The 16,700-nt window shown below is 40.2% G+C and overlaps 1 protein-coding gene across 6 annotated transcripts in view; it reads right to left on the reverse strand.

The window, feature by feature from the left end:
- SPTAN1 (spectrin alpha, non-erythrocytic 1) overlaps positions 1-16,654 on the reverse strand; it is a 52,993-nt gene extending 36,339 nt beyond the window's left edge. For all 6 annotated transcript variants that reach the window (XM_082327776.1, XM_082327775.1, XM_082327773.1 and 3 more), the window contains exons 1-8: positions 16,573-16,654; positions 7,687-7,926; positions 6,933-7,058; positions 4,264-4,404; positions 2,960-3,106; positions 2,247-2,380; positions 1,384-1,528; positions 1,135-1,289 (exon numbers count right to left, since the gene is read on the reverse strand). In XM_082327776.1, the coding sequence (XP_082183902.1) occupies positions 1,135-1,289; positions 1,384-1,528; positions 2,247-2,380; positions 2,960-3,106; positions 4,264-4,404; positions 6,933-7,058; positions 7,687-7,923 (1,085 nt within the window). In that variant the 5' untranslated portion in view covers positions 7,924-7,926; positions 16,573-16,654. The remainder of the gene's footprint in view (positions 1-1,134; positions 1,290-1,383; positions 1,529-2,246; positions 2,381-2,959; positions 3,107-4,263; positions 4,405-6,932; positions 7,059-7,686; positions 7,927-16,572) is intronic.
- Positions 16,655-16,700: the final 46 nt, after the last annotated feature.

Below are 16,700 nucleotides of genomic sequence, written 5' to 3' on the forward strand. Positions count from 1 at the left end.
CAATCAGAATATTGAATAACTAAATATGCTCTCAATCAAATAAAGAAGCCTTTTAAAGTTAGGAAAATGCTAGGTTCAAAATCAATTTCTCAAATACATGTTTTGCATGTAACTTATATTGAAAGTAAAAGGAATATTCCCAACTACAAGCCTGTATGTTGAAGACAACAGAAATCAAATACTTCTCAAGCAGAGTGTTTCAGGATATCCCACAGGACTGCTTCTGTCACAAGCATAACACAGGGGTGGGAGGGGGAACTGACAGAAAGCTTCAACTGCACATGCCTCAGCCTTAAAACAAGCAAACAAATTCTCGGATTCCTTTCAGCATGCCTTCACAGTTATTGTCTTTGGCACGTGCTTAACACTTATCAGCAAAAGTGATCAGTTTCTGTTTCCCTTTTAAATTTGCTGTTAATTGATCTGAAGAGATTATAACAGGGAAGGCAAAGGAAAAACGATGACTTGTGTGGCTCTCCACAACCATAAATCTTGCATCATGGAAGGGAACAAACAGCAGAAAAAGAAAATGAGAAAGGATGTAAACTAACCACCATATCAGGATAAGCTTCCCTTTAGTATGGCTTCTCAATAGTGATCTAACAGATTACGTTTCATAGAGAACCAGGCTAGTATAGAAACAAGACTGGATGAAGACAAATCCCACAGCAACAAAGCAGCTATCACAGAAACAGGTACTTTGTTTAGTCTAGAACAACACCTCAAACAATATACCATACCTTAGTCTTCACAGAGAATCATAAGGACTCCACAGTGAACAGATTTGTAATATGTGTATTAAGAAACCCCACCAAAACGAGAATATAGACAGATAAGGTATTTCGAAAAGCAGGTATCAACTCAGACGGGGAAAAAAGTAAACATCCTAAAACATGGAAGCGTCTATTTTCATAACTGATCCACATCCAGATAATGACCAAAAGCTGTAAATATTTATTTATCCTATTTCTTTTACCACAAGAAGCTATTGTAATTTGGTGAACAAGACTGCTTCAGAAAACATCAGAATCATCCAAAAATTTTGGAAACAACATTCCTTCCTGCTCCTCCCAAGAGCCCTCTGTCAAACGTAAGTAAGGAAGAAAGGTCATTTCAGCAGGATAGTATTCCTACCTGTAGGAGTCATTAAGGCGAGCATGCCTCTCTGCTGCCAGAGTTCGGATCTGTTCCCAGTTGGCAATCAGCTCCTCCCGTTTCACTTGAATTTGAGAAGCATTTATTGGGTGAGACTGCTGCAAACGGTCAGCTTCTGCACAAAGGGCCTTAACCTAGACCCAGTCACAAACAGTGAGTAAGCCTCTAGCCTTTTATAAGCAGGTTACCTCGTTTAAATTGTAGGTAAAATGCATCTCATACGGGTACCTTATCTTCCAGAGCTGCAAGATCTCTTTCCAGGCCTTCATGCTTACGCAATAAAGCCTGCACACTGGCTAAGTCTCTGCCAAAATCGTCTGAGGCCATCAACTGCCCTTTCTCCTTAATCCAGCTGATTGTTTCATCCACATCCCTTCAAAACAAAGCACAAATTGAAAGCAGTCTATCTTGTATGGAAAAAGGAAGAAAGCAGGATGTTTTCCTGTATGTGTTCCAGATGTACTGGCATACAAACCCATATATATATATAAATAAACACTGCAGCCAACAACAATCATCCTTTTAAAAAAAAAAAAAAAAAGAGCTAAAAAATTAGACTTTTTCAAGTCTCAAGAAACCTTGAAGCATATTGGCAGGCCATTCAGATGGTGTCACCAGATGCGAACAAGGAATTATAGCACCACTGAGCACCACCCGTTTCCTACTCTGGACCCTTCTCCAACTTAATTACAGCAAATTTCAAAATGCTGTAGATGGAGATGAGGATAGGAAGACACTGTTCGAAGACCCCCAGAACAACTGGGCTGACATCCATCTGACAACAAAACACCACCCCTTTTGAGGCTCATCTGGGACAGAACTGAGGGAAAAAGCCCTCAGAGGAAAGGGAAGCAAAACTGCCATTAGCAAGAATGAAGAAAACTGCCAAGTGTTGAAAAGCTAAATCAGAATGACTATTCTAAGGTAATTCTAGAACAACAAGGCCCTCATTCAACAAGTCATGAGGAAGAGTAAAGCAAAAACATAACAGACAACAGTAGCTCTTCTCATAATACTCTATGCAGCTGAATGCATCACTAAACATCCACACGAATATTACATCACTGCAGCAGATCCAGCCAAGATCATACCTGTTGAAGCGCTGAACTTCAGCTGCCCCAAAGAGTTTTCCTTGCCTCTGAAGGGCGAGCCCCTTGAGACGCTGCCAGCTTGCATTTACTTCATCCTGTTTGGACTTTATCAGTTCCTCTTCAGGGTGTTGCTCCTAGCGAGCAAAGGAAAAAATCTTATTTTCACGTGTTCTGTGATTTTACATCCATTGACAAAAACCTCAAAACACCGTTGTTTTTCAAGAGATCAATTTATAACTATACTTTCCAGATGATCACTCAATTTGACAGTTTTCCTGAAACCACACTGTATAAACATTCAGTAGTCTTGCAGTAGTTTAAGCTTCCCTATGCACTAATTAGTCAATGGGAAGAGGGCTGTCAACAGAATCTTTGTTTTCCTGGAATGCAATACTTCCTGCCCTGTCTCCATCCTTGATCAAGCCCCAGATGACACACCAGAAAAGAAGATATCTTAATCCTTGTTGTCCAAGGGAAATACATTTAACCCCACATATGACAGCGTCTCTTACTAATCACTACTCTCCACATTTTCAGGAAGATTCTCAGCTGAGGCAGTTACTCAAGCTGTTCAGCAGAAGAACAAGTGAATCAAATGATGACCATGTAAGATTGAGATAGCCAAGGATCTAGGCACAAGTAGCTGCAGACAAAAGCTTGCTGTTTTATACCAGACTTGCCAGGAGAGATTTTCAACACACATGGATGTTTACCTGGATAAGTTTGCCAGCAAACTGGTTCACTTCATTTACTCTTTCCTCATGAGCTGCAAGGTCTGTCTGGAACTCTTCAAACTTCTTTTGCAAAACCTCAACGTGCTCTAAGTCCTGCCCAAGCTCTTCTGAGGTCACTATGGCCTCCTAGGACATTGAGGAAAAAAACCAACAAATCTATTTCAGTATAACCTATGGGAAATCACTACTAGAAATCAGGAAGCAAACTGTCCTAATTTTGAATAGGTCAAAGACAGTTACAATCACTATGTTTAAAGTCAGATTTAAAACTACAACGTTTCCTCCTTTAAACTCCACTCCCTCCCAACATCTTTCCATTATTGCAGAAAACATGCAAGATCACTAAGGGTATTATTTTTTTCATCTTGCTTGCTCTTATTAATTTTTCAAATTACTGAATATACTCAACTCTACTATTGTAAGGTTTCTGTTCTGTGCACAATGATCACTATTATAACAACCTAAATTACTGAAAGAAAATATGCACAGAAAAAGCATACTTCTAAAACTACAACATAATTGCCCATGCTATTTCAGACTACACACAGTGACTAGAACTTGTTTACATTTTTAGATTGTTTACGGGCATTTGCTGTAGGCTTCTGATGCAAGATTTCTTTATGAAAAGCGCTCCGTCATATTCATTAACAGTTATGCAGGGTTTATAGTTTGAACCCACAGTGACACAAAATAGCACACCATCATTAAGAAAACCTATGTGATCATTTTGTGGCTTTTTTTCTTGATAGTGTGGTTTGTGGTCTGTTTCCTCAGAGTTCAAAGAATCGAGAGCCAACAGTTCTCTTGCAGCAAATGTCCTTACAATGTATATCTAAAGATATTCCAATCATTAAGTAATTATGTACACGCTGCTTGCCGGTTAGCCTGGCTACTTTCTATAACAGATCATTTAGAACACTTACAAAAAACATGTGCTTTTACATGTTATAGATTTCCCTTATAGGAAACTTGAATTTGATTACTACGAGAAATATGAAGGTCTCCTCAAAGCAAAGAAAGAATTGATCATGTTTAACTATGCTCTCCACCATGCAGGCTTCCTCCCTTAGCCTAACACCTTTATTTTGTGGCCGCAAAAGAGGAATAGTAGTTCGCATACCTACTGCTTATACAATATGAAAAACCTAAATAAAACACATAGGTGCCTTTAAAAGGTCTCTGTGACTACCTGAACTCCAGCAACTATATGTTGATAGAAAATTTCCACACAAACACATCAAATTTCCCATCAAGAACACAGTAAAGGCAGGTAACAATTATACCTTGTCATTGATCCAGTCCAAGACATCTTCACATTCCCGTAAGTATTGCACCAGCTTCTGTGCTTGCAACAATTTGACTCCCTTCTCTCTCATCTTTTCCAACAGTAATTCCCATAGTCGGTGCAGCTCCTGCAGCCGAGTCTAGAACAATAGGATGTTGTTACTAAAATCCCGTATCAGAGAAGATCAGATTTATTCCCTTCCTGACCTTAACGGAAGATCTTTTTACCCCCTCGAGGTTGTACATCTTAAACCTTACTTTAAACAAAAGGTGGACAAACCTCATAAAAATTTAATCTCCGGTCATTGGTTTTCAAATGATGTAAAGTGATGTAACAACACAAAATTAGAAATTACTGAACGGAGTATTTGAACGCTTGTTGTTAATTAATGAAGCTATCAAATAGTTACATGTACATAACTGTGAGGCAAACATTTTGAGATAAAATTTGATTTAAATTCCATGCTAGTGTGAAGTCAGACCAAAAATTTGCTGCTGTTCCCTTCAAATGTTCAGTCTTTTACATGGAAGTCGACTCCCAATAAGCGAATCCCGTCTTCATGTTGGAATTTGTTTTTATTTAAGACCACACATTTTGTTTCAAGTCAAACTTGTGCCGCTTTATAGTATTTTAACCATTTCTCTTAGCACTAGTCAGTTAATATATTTAGCCAACATTGTTAAGTAATATAATACTGAAATACTAGGAGCAATTACTAGTTTTAATATTGAGTCTCTCCCTGGCTGCACTCTGCCTTTCAAAACTGTTGGGAGCAACCATAAATTTTATAGACAATTAAAAGAAAAACCACACTCCCACACAGAAACACAACTTGCAAAACAGGAAAGTATCTGCTCCACCCATCATCTATAACGCTTTGCTCATCGAGATCTGAAACTTGAAAGTCACGCTAGAGAAGCTTTTGAACATCTAGCATGGGCGGATACCCATTTAATCCATTTAGAAAGTTCAGTTAGGTAGGTTTCAAGGGAGGAAAGAGCTCACACTATTTCCTAGCACTGCCCACAAGGACAGTGCAAACCGTCAACCAAGGAAGAAAGAAGACATTGCAAAAAGAAGTTGCACTGCACAGCCACAAGTTTCACCTACTCGTATGTGGAAGCCAACTTGGGTAGCCGTTACTATTGGGCGCTGTGCAGTCCGGTATGGCGTGAAAGACTGAACCATTAAAAGGCAAATTATGACTCCAAACAGAACACAAATAACAACTTATACTGAGCAGCTAAGACACAGTATTATTTAAGATCACCCAACTGCAAAGCGTTTGTTTTGTTGTTGTTGTTTTTGGGTTTTTTTTTTTTTTTCTCTATTTGTGGTAAAGATTATACGAACACAATGAGATTTCTAAAATAATCACTACCTTAGGGTTTTTTTAATTATATAATGTATAAAAAAAATCCTGCTTTCCTTAATCACCATCTTAGTAACAATGAAATGATGAATGTATCAGTTAAGTTGATAATCACTACAAAAATATCACAAGAGTTCTCCTTTTATAAAGCAAAAAGCTTTAAACAACTCTAAGGAGACTTCTTTGCATGAAAGAAAAATGCAGCCATAACCGACACTGAAACAACTGAGGCCCAGAAACAGCAGATTTAACAAAACAAGTGCTAGAGAAGAAGTTGGTATGCAGAACAAAAATACGTGTTTATTGGTGGGGTATGCGCACGTACGTGTGTGTGGGAATAAGAGAGAAAACACTAACGTAACCAGAGGAAAATGAGAATACATAGGAGAAGGAGCAAAAGATAACTCTCAAATCATTGCTTAAAATTTACAGTTTGCTCAGACTTTTTAAAACATTGATAATCACTCAAATAATGTCAAATGTAAACCTACCTAGTGCAGCAGCAATGATTTTAAAAATACATTTGTCATTGCATTACAGAGATTGGGAGATTTACAGAGAAAGAAACAACCAACAGTAGATCTCAGAAAAGGATTTGAAGGAAGCTTACTGCTTGTTATTGAGGAAGCAGCTGTGCTAAGAGATGTTCACTGCCGGATAAACAGAGCAGACAGAGCACTGTACTTGGAGCTCACAGAAAAAGCCATGGAACGCAAATTCAAAGAAATTCAAACATATGGCCTGTACAACTTAACCAGAAAGCAAAGATCACTAGAGACCTGATCTGAGCCAGAGCACAAGAAACTAGATGTCTGAAGTTTACTGCTATGGCTGCTAGTGTTACTTATAATTATTATTGCAGAAAATTAAAATGCTATATATAAGCAATAAAATGAGTGGTCAACACCCCTGATGCCAGGCCTTGTGAATTTGCTGCTTCTTGCTATTGTGCCATTTTGGGAAGAACCACAAGTATAATTTATCATTTGCCTTGTGACTTTCAACACATCTTTGAATGACTGATGATTTTCTAGTCCAAGTTCCTGGACTCCACTGGCAGACAATTTACCTCAGAACTGGATTCAAGAAAAGATACAAGCTGGGTGTTCATGAAAGAGAAAAATATCTGTAAGCTTTACAAATACAAATTCTCTTGTGATTTCACTAATCGAATACCTGTAGAATTTTAAAAAGTGTTTAGTATATAGAGTTATCCGTGCAATCTGCACAAAGTGTTTAAGGAAAAGCCTGTTAAGAGGGGAAAAAAGAGAAAAAAAAAAAGTTTTAAAACTCACTCTAATGGTTTCAGATGCAAAATGGCCTTCATTAATCATCTGATTTCCAGTCTCATCCAGTTTAACGATAGCCCCTGAATTGGCCTGCACCTCAGCTTCAAAGGCTTGGTGCTTCTGCAGCTTCCCCTACAAGTAAAACATCAAAGAACGTGACTGAGATTTGGTGCACAGCCCTCCTGCACATTTTCCAGCACCAAGATTTTTAGTGTATTTTATGCATATTCAGTACCGACAAACAAACAATAAGATAGCACAGTTGAAATCACAGCCGTACCATATGTTTCACAGGTGGATTCAAACATCCCAATTTTAGTTATTTCATTACTGTGTTTGCTCTTGTACACCGCAGTGTTCAAACATCTGAGAACCCATCAGCTAGTTCCACCCACACAAGTTAATTTTCTACAAATATCTTTTTTTGTGGAAGCAATAAGAGTTAATTCACGATTATTTACAAAGCCAAAGCATCCAGCAAATTCTAGGATTAAACAAAGCTGGTTTTACACTACATTGCACTGTGTAACTTTTTCTATGCTCATTTAGCATCTAATCCATTATTAGAAATATTCCAATTATATCAGCAAAGAAATCAGGCTTTTGAAGAACACTTTGCAAGGCTGCGGGTATTTTCACCCATCTTTCTTCGCCACTCTCAGATCAAGTTACATTTACGCGTTTGTTCTGTCTATCCCCGTTGACCTGGTACGCCCTTAGCGTTAACAGTACAGGAACACAAAATGGCAGCAGGACTTGCCTGTAAATTGCTTGGGTCTTTGTAATTTTCATCAGATGCTATCTGCAGTTTCTCTTGGATCCATTTTTCCAGCTCATCTGCATCACGCTGGAAAAACTGGAATCGATAGGAATCTTCAAGTTTTTGGCGCCTTAGAGAAGATAGTTCCTTGAACCTGTGGTAACGGTCCAAAACTTGTTGACGCCTTTCTTGGATATCTTCTGCTGTTTCCAACACTTTTACACCACTTGGATCCATTTTCTGAAAGCCAAAAAAAATACATTTTGTTCGTATTATAAAACAATGGCAGGGTAGCAAGAGATCCATGAAAGAAAAGCCTGCTTTTTTAAACTCGCGTGTGGTTTACTTACTCTGTGTGTCCAGGTATGTATATAAAATACAAATATTATACGTACAAATAAATAAAAGCACACTTCTAGCAGAAAATAATGGGAAAGGAATATTTACAAAGACATTTAACATCTACTTGTTTTGGAAAAACATGGCTGCAGTCATATAATGGCCATGTCATCTCAAACTGTAGCATGCAATGTCTAATACAAATGTTAAAAATGTGTTTCTGTGCATATATGTAGCTATATAGACATAAAACGTTTCTTGTACAACATAAAATCTGGAAACATTTTATTTGAAAGACTCAATATAGACAAACTAAAGCAAGAACATTTCTGTTCTTTAAACAACAGCTAACTGGTCCACTTAAGTACGTATATATACATATATATCTACCTATGTATTATACATACATATATATACACACGTACCCCTCCGTGTGTGTGATGCATCTCCTCGCTGTTCTTTCAGACAATTAAGAAAAGTTACAAACCCACCCTGCCACTCCCTGCGTAATCTTTCAAAAGCCCATACGGAGCCTCACGCCGCTTCATAGATCTGACTTTAGACAACTCAGGGAGCATTTCATGTAACTAGTGATCTCGCTCTGACCGCTTCGACTGAAAATCCTCGTGTATTGCTTTATACACTAAAACCTGTTATTGTTACCACCGACAGCAAAGAACTGACTGCTTTATCTCCCTTCTATTAAAATTGAGATAACCTTAAATTTTCAGTTCCTAAACTTTCGAAAAGCAATTTGATTTTCAGTAAGACATCTGTGCATTAGAACAGAACTGTAACACATATTAAAAAAGTAGTATCGTTGTTGTCATGGGAGTTCGGATATTTACCCGCTTATTTGACAACACGCTCTGCATATCAAGAAGCTGTTGCAACAAACACTTCGTGCTTGAACAATTATGCAATTAACATCTTGATGTACAAGTGTTTACGTGGAGAGCTCACTTAATGCTTTTATTATAAATTCTGTAAGCATCAAGCTAAACGTACTTCCCATCAATCCTATCAAAGATAGGGAAGAAACCCAGTCTACAAATGCACACTAAAAGACACGGGTGATCTCTTAAAACACATTGTTAAATATTAAATTGTTATTTAGTCATTAGTTAGCCACATGCTTTAATTAGACACATATCTTGCATAATTGCATGAAACACTCCACAGGCTGGAAAGCGATCTATACGGCCATGTTTTCTGTTTGGTTTCCAAGCACTTGTAAAGGGACCATCTGATAGAAAGGAACATATGGGGGCGAATTCACACATTCCTGAGCTCTCTTCCAACAGTCCCACCCTGCAAGAGGACAGCCATTTCAGCAGCAGGCGTTACTCCCGTGAACTCTGAGCCCCAACTGCATTGCGGCAGTTTCAGGAAGGAAAGAAAATTCAGCTTTGCTTTCTCTTCCAGGCCTGGGCGTTTCATTCATTATTGTCAAAAGAGGGCAAGGAAAAAAACCAACCCAGTCCGTGTAGAGCATTTTATATAAATGAAGACCAGGTTTCATCTGGCAGTGGTACCAAAGGCTCCACTTGATTAGCGCATCTGAGTATTAAAAGATCAAAACCCTGAACATAACTTGAGCTCAACTACAGATCTGTTTCCCTGAGAAAGCAGCTGTTTTTTCAAGCGCTCTTTCAAACAGCCTTTTCCCTCCAGGAAAGCAAGTTATTGCTATAACTTCCTTTCCTGTGCTGTCACGCTGTGTTTGGATTCCGACAACACTTCTTTTAAACCAAACTGTGTTCAGGAATAACAAAGTGGCACTCAGTCTGAATGTACTGCATGACTGCAGCCTGCCTCTCTGCTTATTCTGGTTATGAGTGTTACTGGGAGAAAATGAAATCCTAGTTACTCTTTGGAACACTGCACAGTCTTTTGCTGTCAACTTATATTTCAGTATTAGAAACAACCTCCACAGCCCAAGTCATTTCAAATCACTTTAAATTATTAAATTATTTAAATTATTAAATTATGCAAATAATTAAATTATTTAAAGTATCATTTAAATTGCTTTTACATTTTAAAAAACCAAATAGGAGGCCTCCTGTAATTTAGCCTGGTAGCTGGTTTGCCTCTCACCACACAAGTCTTGCAATCTGGCTCATCTTTTTGCTGGAATTTGTTAAAAGAAAGGCTCCTTTTATAACTACAGTAAGTCGAGCTAGTCAATTGTAAAAGAAGTGCTTTGGTCTAGCAATAATAGACTGTTCTTTCCTGCAGCAGATCAGCTGACGTCAGCAAGTCTGTGCTCTGCCAGAGCGCGATCAGCAGTCACCAGGGAGCTCTGAACTCAAAAGTCATCGATGCTGCAGAACGATGCAGTCTACCTCCGACGTTCTCACGCTCGAACTGCGGTACCCCCCTTGAACACAAAGCAGTTCTCCAAGATGTTTCTAAACCTTCTCGGTTCAACTACATCGTTCAAAGGCATCTATGATACAACTCTGCACCCCTAAGCAAGAGAACCGCCAACAAGAAGTTGCGCTTTATGTTTTAAACGTGAAAAATATAGCTCATACTGGGACGTACACGAACGCCCAGCCTGACCCCAGATAACCGGCCTCGTCCCCGGCGCTGTGCGCAGAGACAGCATTCCCCACATCGCTGCCGCCTCCGGCCCCTCCCGGCTGCCTGCGCCGGCTGATAAGGTCAGGCAGAGCGAACCTTCCAGGAGGTGCGGGCAGGAGGAACGGCACCGGCCGGCTTCTGCCCAGAGCCTCGTCCTTCCAAGGCAGGCGTCATCGCAAAGGCGTCCCCAAACCAGCGGATCTTAACTGTACCAAAGGCATTTGCCACTGGACGTCTATGCTGGAAGACTAACTTTAGAAAGCCACTCGTCAGCTTATGTCTAACTAAAAAAATAATCAGAAATGCTTCTTCACACTGTACCATTGTGATGGTATTTAAAAAAAAAAAAAACCCACACAGCAAAAAGAAGTAAATTTAAGATTAAAAAAAAATTAAAAAAGATAAACCACCACAACACTTATTACTCTCATCCTTCAATCTAAAATGATTAGCCTTCCCCAGATGATACAAATTACACATAAGGGTGCACTAAAATTTGCATGGGAATATACAACTGCAGATAGTTACAGACACCGCAGTGCAACAACGATGATGTCAGCAACATCGTTCAACTTCGGGAAACAGCAGTATTGAGGTGGGTTAAACAGGAATGACAGCGGTGCCACTAGGGCAGACACACAGAAGAGCTGTCAGCATTTCCCTTACCAAAACATGTTTTCAGGGATTTAAAAACTTCAATGTAAAATACATTCGGCACTACGCAGAAGATTTTAGCATCTTTTTAAGACCAATTACATGAAGCTTTAACAACTAAACCCCTTTGCCTGAAAAACAATCAGATATCAGTATATAAAGATCACTATCTTAAGTTGTAAAATAATGACTTTCTCTTAGGACAAGTCCTGATGTGCGTTACATATATTCAGCATACGTGACCCTAGTAACTGCCTGTAATATGAGTACTTTCCGTATCAAAACACTCCCTGCTTTCCAAGTACGCACACACAAGCAGCTCGATGATTTTTTTTGCATTCATCCATATTATGCATCCTAGGTCTTGTCAAAAGAACATTAACTGAGACTGGCTACTCCCTCCCTCTTGGGGAACAGGAATGGATTGCTGATCTTTCCTCAAGGAAAAAAAATGTTAATTCTAATATTGGATGTCAAAATAACCTTCAAAAGGAAAGGACAGAGGAAAAAAAATAATGTACACTTTTCCAACTTTCATTTCTTCCGTTCACAGCTTCCTCAAAACACTAGGGAAAAAGTAAGCCACTACACGTCTCAAACACAAAACCACCACGACTGCCTAGTTTAGTGCTAAGGTAGTACGTATTGGTAAATAGTACGGGTAAATAAAAGAGAATCCTTCTGAAAAGTCTGCGCAGCGCTGGCTCCTGCTCCTGTGGAGGGAACTGCATGAGCATGTTGTGTTACAAAGAAGTAAACGAAGGATGTTGTATCATATACCCTATACTAGAAATTTAAAACACAAAATTAATGCGCAGTCATTTGGCTCAAAATTAAATCTACAAAATAAAGAAATTTTAAGGGTGGACTATGTGCAGCAGAACCCTGTGTCCAAATAGGCCCGGTTACTATTAAGGAAGGGTCACCTACAGCCTCAAACCTCTACAAATTCCAAGCCAGAAAATAAGTCAAGCACTGCAGTACAAAAACCCAAGATGTGCTGAAATAGCTGCTTAATGCCGTAGTCTCATACAGACTAACTGCAGCGCAGGTAAAACTCAAACAAGCCCCAAAATTTAAGTAGGTATTACAGGGACACAAGAAACTGTAGCATTAAAAGAAAAAAGAAAGCTAAATTACGTTTGCAAGCTGCAAGTGATTTAGGCCGATTAGACGGTTTGTGCACAGCCTTAACTATGCACTTTTGAAATACGGAAGACGATTAAAGACCTGTTCATTTTTAGGCATTTAGTCTTAAAATTTTAATTCCGCTATTCAAGTAAGAGCAGCTGAATTGCCTATCTGAATTTCGTGCCTTTATGTACAAGGGGTTTTTGGCTTTTGTTTTTAATATCACCACAGACCTTTGACAAAACTATGCAGTGCTGGCAAGGACTGCACTCTGCTGAGACTCCTGAGAAAGCAAATTACCTCGACTGCATTGCAGGAACGCAGAGTTTACAGGTAATGTGATATTATATAATTAACGCCAGCATTTTCCATTCCCATTTGTTATCTTTTCATTGTAATTTTAATTGTAGTATAAACATTTACATTATTATCATTTCCAAACAAAACCTAGTCACTTGTGTTACCCAGCTGAAGTTTGGTCCATAAATCCTATTTATTTTACCATCATCGAACAGAAAACACTACAGATGTATGAACAGTTACACCACAGCAATACAAGGACTATACATTTGTGCAAGCGGATGGTACAGGAATCAAAGCCCACTTCGAATGCATAATGTTCTACAATGTAAATCTTACCATGGTTGATTTTTAGATGCTATAAGTAAAAAGATATTGCTTAAGTACTTTTTAAAATAAAAATCTTCGAAGATTAATCCACACCAAAGCCAATCATACCGAACTGTAACAACTACAAAATGTTCACACATCATGCATCACAGACAGAAATTAGGAAATTCAAAGTATTAAAGGAAAGGCAGATGAGACTCAACGCTGAAGAACAAATAAAGCACCTGCTATGGAGAACAAACTCTCAAACGAATGGGTTTTTGTTACAAACAGGTCATTGCAATAAAGGCAGGCAAGTATGGCGCTGACACTTCATGCATTATTTAAAAATACCTGGACTTTGACTTTACGAAACGATGACAACATGATGGAGGAATGTGGAGTCTAAAAGGGAGGGGGAAATGAAGATAACATTTAACTAATGACTAGCATAAGGACATGGCTTAATTATTTTCTTTCTTTTTTTTTTTTTTCCCGAAATACATATTCCGTCACAGTACATGTTTCAATACTTTTGGTTTGGTTCCTTAGCACATACAACAATTTGGCATTCTTTTACACAAGCTATTATGAGTGACAGACCTCCCCATGCAAAAAAGGTTACAAATATCAACAGAAAAATTTAATTAATTTGGTATGTACTAACCTTTCCAGTTAGTTAAAAAAAAACCAAACAAACAACAAAAAAACACCCTACCATAATCTAAAGATTAGAACAGAAAGTAAAGTAAGTTATCTGGACTTGGCAAATGACGCTTATTGCTACAGGGTAATCAAGTGGGGTGGCTTAATTTAAAGACACAAACTCAATAAGAAGATTTTGAATATAAATATCTACAAAGATGTTTATTTTCAATTACCACCGTAAAAAACAGGCGAGTAGCAGTTGCGACAGAAGGTATTTTTTGAGATAGCCAATTATGCAGCTCTTAAGTGTATCTATCCCACTGAATTTTTAGCTGAAAGTTTCCTTGCCTCCCCTAACCCTACATTTTCACCATGAGTACACCGCAATCCCTGAAGCAATTCATGGACAACCGCAGTTATGTGCCTTTCTGCCTGCTGAAGCTAGCGCATATCTCTCGTGGCATTTGCATAGCTTACTGCGTATCAGTTGCAGCAGCGAGAAGGCAGCTTGCCACTCCATTTGATCCATGGTCAGCTATGGGAGCACACTGCCGGACTACGCTTGGCAATCTCCATCAACGGCATCTGCAGTCTGCTCCACCCCATTTTTCTGCTGCCTACACTCCAGGGACAAATGGAAAAAACAAACTCCCACACTATACTAACACGCAGCAGAGAAAAGGGAGGAATTCATATTAGTTCCTCCAATACAGGGGAAGCAATTAATCACCCCTCAAAAGCATTGTATTTATGAAAAAAACCAATTACAACCCCATAAATACATTAAGCAGACAAAAATAAGGCAGCAAAGATACTAAGAGATTTGCATTAAATTACTAAGGTTAGTTATAAATGTAATAGTTGAGAAATAGGAATTTCACACCAAGAGGTACCACCCTGTCTCAAGAGATTTAAGGCTTCTCCTACCTTTCTGCCATGGAGGAGAAAAACATGTAAAAAACACTTAAAAGACCGTCTTTGACATTCAACATTTTTGTTATTGTTGCTACCTTTTTTTTTGTTATTTAAAAAAGCCAACCACAAATATGTTTGCTAACTTCATCAACTATGGATCTCGTAGAAGCATAACATCTAAATCTTATTTTAAAATAAAATTTCTATTTCAATCCGACCAATACAGATCTTTTTTTTCCCAACAGGAATGGAAATACATTACTTCTTGTGAACAACGTAACCTGCTATCTTGGTTCAAGTATTTTCCACAGCTTAACAATTGCATTACTACAGATCCTGCACACAATGCAGCAGAAAGCATCCCATTTTCCATCTTGTGCTCACTATTTTCTCTGCACAATTTATAAGTAAGGACAAATGAAGATTTCATGGAAGAACTCATTGACAGTTGCATCTAAATGCATAAAAATCACACAGTGGGATTTAATATTTGTTTTGAACAAATCTGAATCCCTGACCAAGGCCTTTCACTGAATACAGTCATCAGAATCTTCTGGCACTTTGCTGAAAACAAAATGCCAGAAGAAAATAGATTATTTTTTTTCCAGAAAGATACAGAACCATTTCAGGCTGGTGGTTTTTTTTTTTTTTCCCCCTAACATATTCTTTCGCCATCTCCAGACAACTGCTCTTCAGAACCTATTTAAATATGTATGAAAGACTGCTGAATAGTCACGTACATTTTAGACTGGAACACACAGCTGTTTTATGACAAAATAGCTACTAAAAATCCTAAACAGTCAACATGGACCTGCTGAAAAAAATGCAGTGATAATTGCTTATGCTTTTCCTTAAATATCAGGGCAAATGATTACCCTATTGGTACATATTTATGATCTAGCAATACAGATTTAGATCACTGTAACTAGATAAGGTGTATGCGGGCAATCAATTGAGAAAAAAATTGACTTGTTACTTTATGTTAAATTTTAAAAAAGAGTTAATCAAGGGAAGAACAAATCCTCATTCTTTTATAAAGGAAACCGTAGTGCTTGCCCCATATACCAAAGTGACACATATATGAAAGGAACACAGGTTGGGAGGATTTCTTTTATGTGTCTTCCTGCTTGGCTGGACAACTGCTGGGCAAGCTATTGACGTGTTCGCCATTTCACACGGCTATCTACCGATCCATCTCCTTGGGGAAAGGGTTCTCCAGCCACCACCGAAACACCCAGCCCCTCCATCGCTCCCTCTTCTTCTCTCCCCTCACAGACGCTCTCTGCTGCATCTCCTGACCTTGGACAGGGCTGGGCTGGTGAGAGCTGCGGGAAGCCATTGCTGTGCAATGAATCCCCTCCGCCGGGTTACCGCAGAGCGCCCGGTTCTCCACCTCCCCCCGGGGTTTCTCCTCAGGGGCGGGGGGAAGGCAGGGTTTTACCGCAAACCTTACCGGACCGGGGCGAAGGGAAGGGCGGGCAAGGCGGGGGGCTCTCGCTCTGCCCGCAGGGACGGAGATTCGCTGTCACTGTTATTTACTCGCCTGTTTATCCCTTCCCCAGGGCGCTGAATGAAATTCCTGCCGCGGGTCGAGGCTGCCCAGGGCGGATCCCGCCGCTCCTTGCCCGCCTGCCCTTTATCCGCGCCGCGCCCGGGGCCGCTCCCCCGCCCTCCCCTCCCCTCCCCCGCGGAGAGACCCCGGGCGCCGCCGCGGCCCGGCTCTGCGGCTGCCCGCGATAAAAAAAAAAAAAAAACAAACACGGCAGCAATCGCGGCCGCCGGGGAGGGCGAGGACGAGCGGTAGCCGAGGCGCCGCGGAGAGCCCCGGGAGGCAGGGCCGGCCTCAGCCTCCCCCCCGCGGCTGAGGGGAGCGCGCACCCGTACACCTGCCTCCGCAGCGGCGGAAGGCGGAGCGGGTGTGTGGGGGAGCCTCTGTCTGCCCCAGTGGGGTGGGGTGGGGTGGGATGAAGGCGAGCGCGGCGCCCCCCCCGCCCGCCGCCTCACCGGCTCGGCGCGCAGCTCTCCCCCGCCGGCTCCGCGCCCTCCGCCACGGACGCCGCGCGCCGCCTGCGCCCGCCTTTTTATAGGGCGGCCCGGAGGTGACGTCAGCGCCGCAGAACGGTCTCCCGGCC

Source organism: Platalea leucorodia (assembly GCF_965183815.1).
Source record: "Platalea leucorodia genome assembly, chromosome: 15".
NCBI lineage: Eukaryota > Metazoa > Chordata > Aves > Pelecaniformes > Threskiornithidae > Platalea > Platalea leucorodia.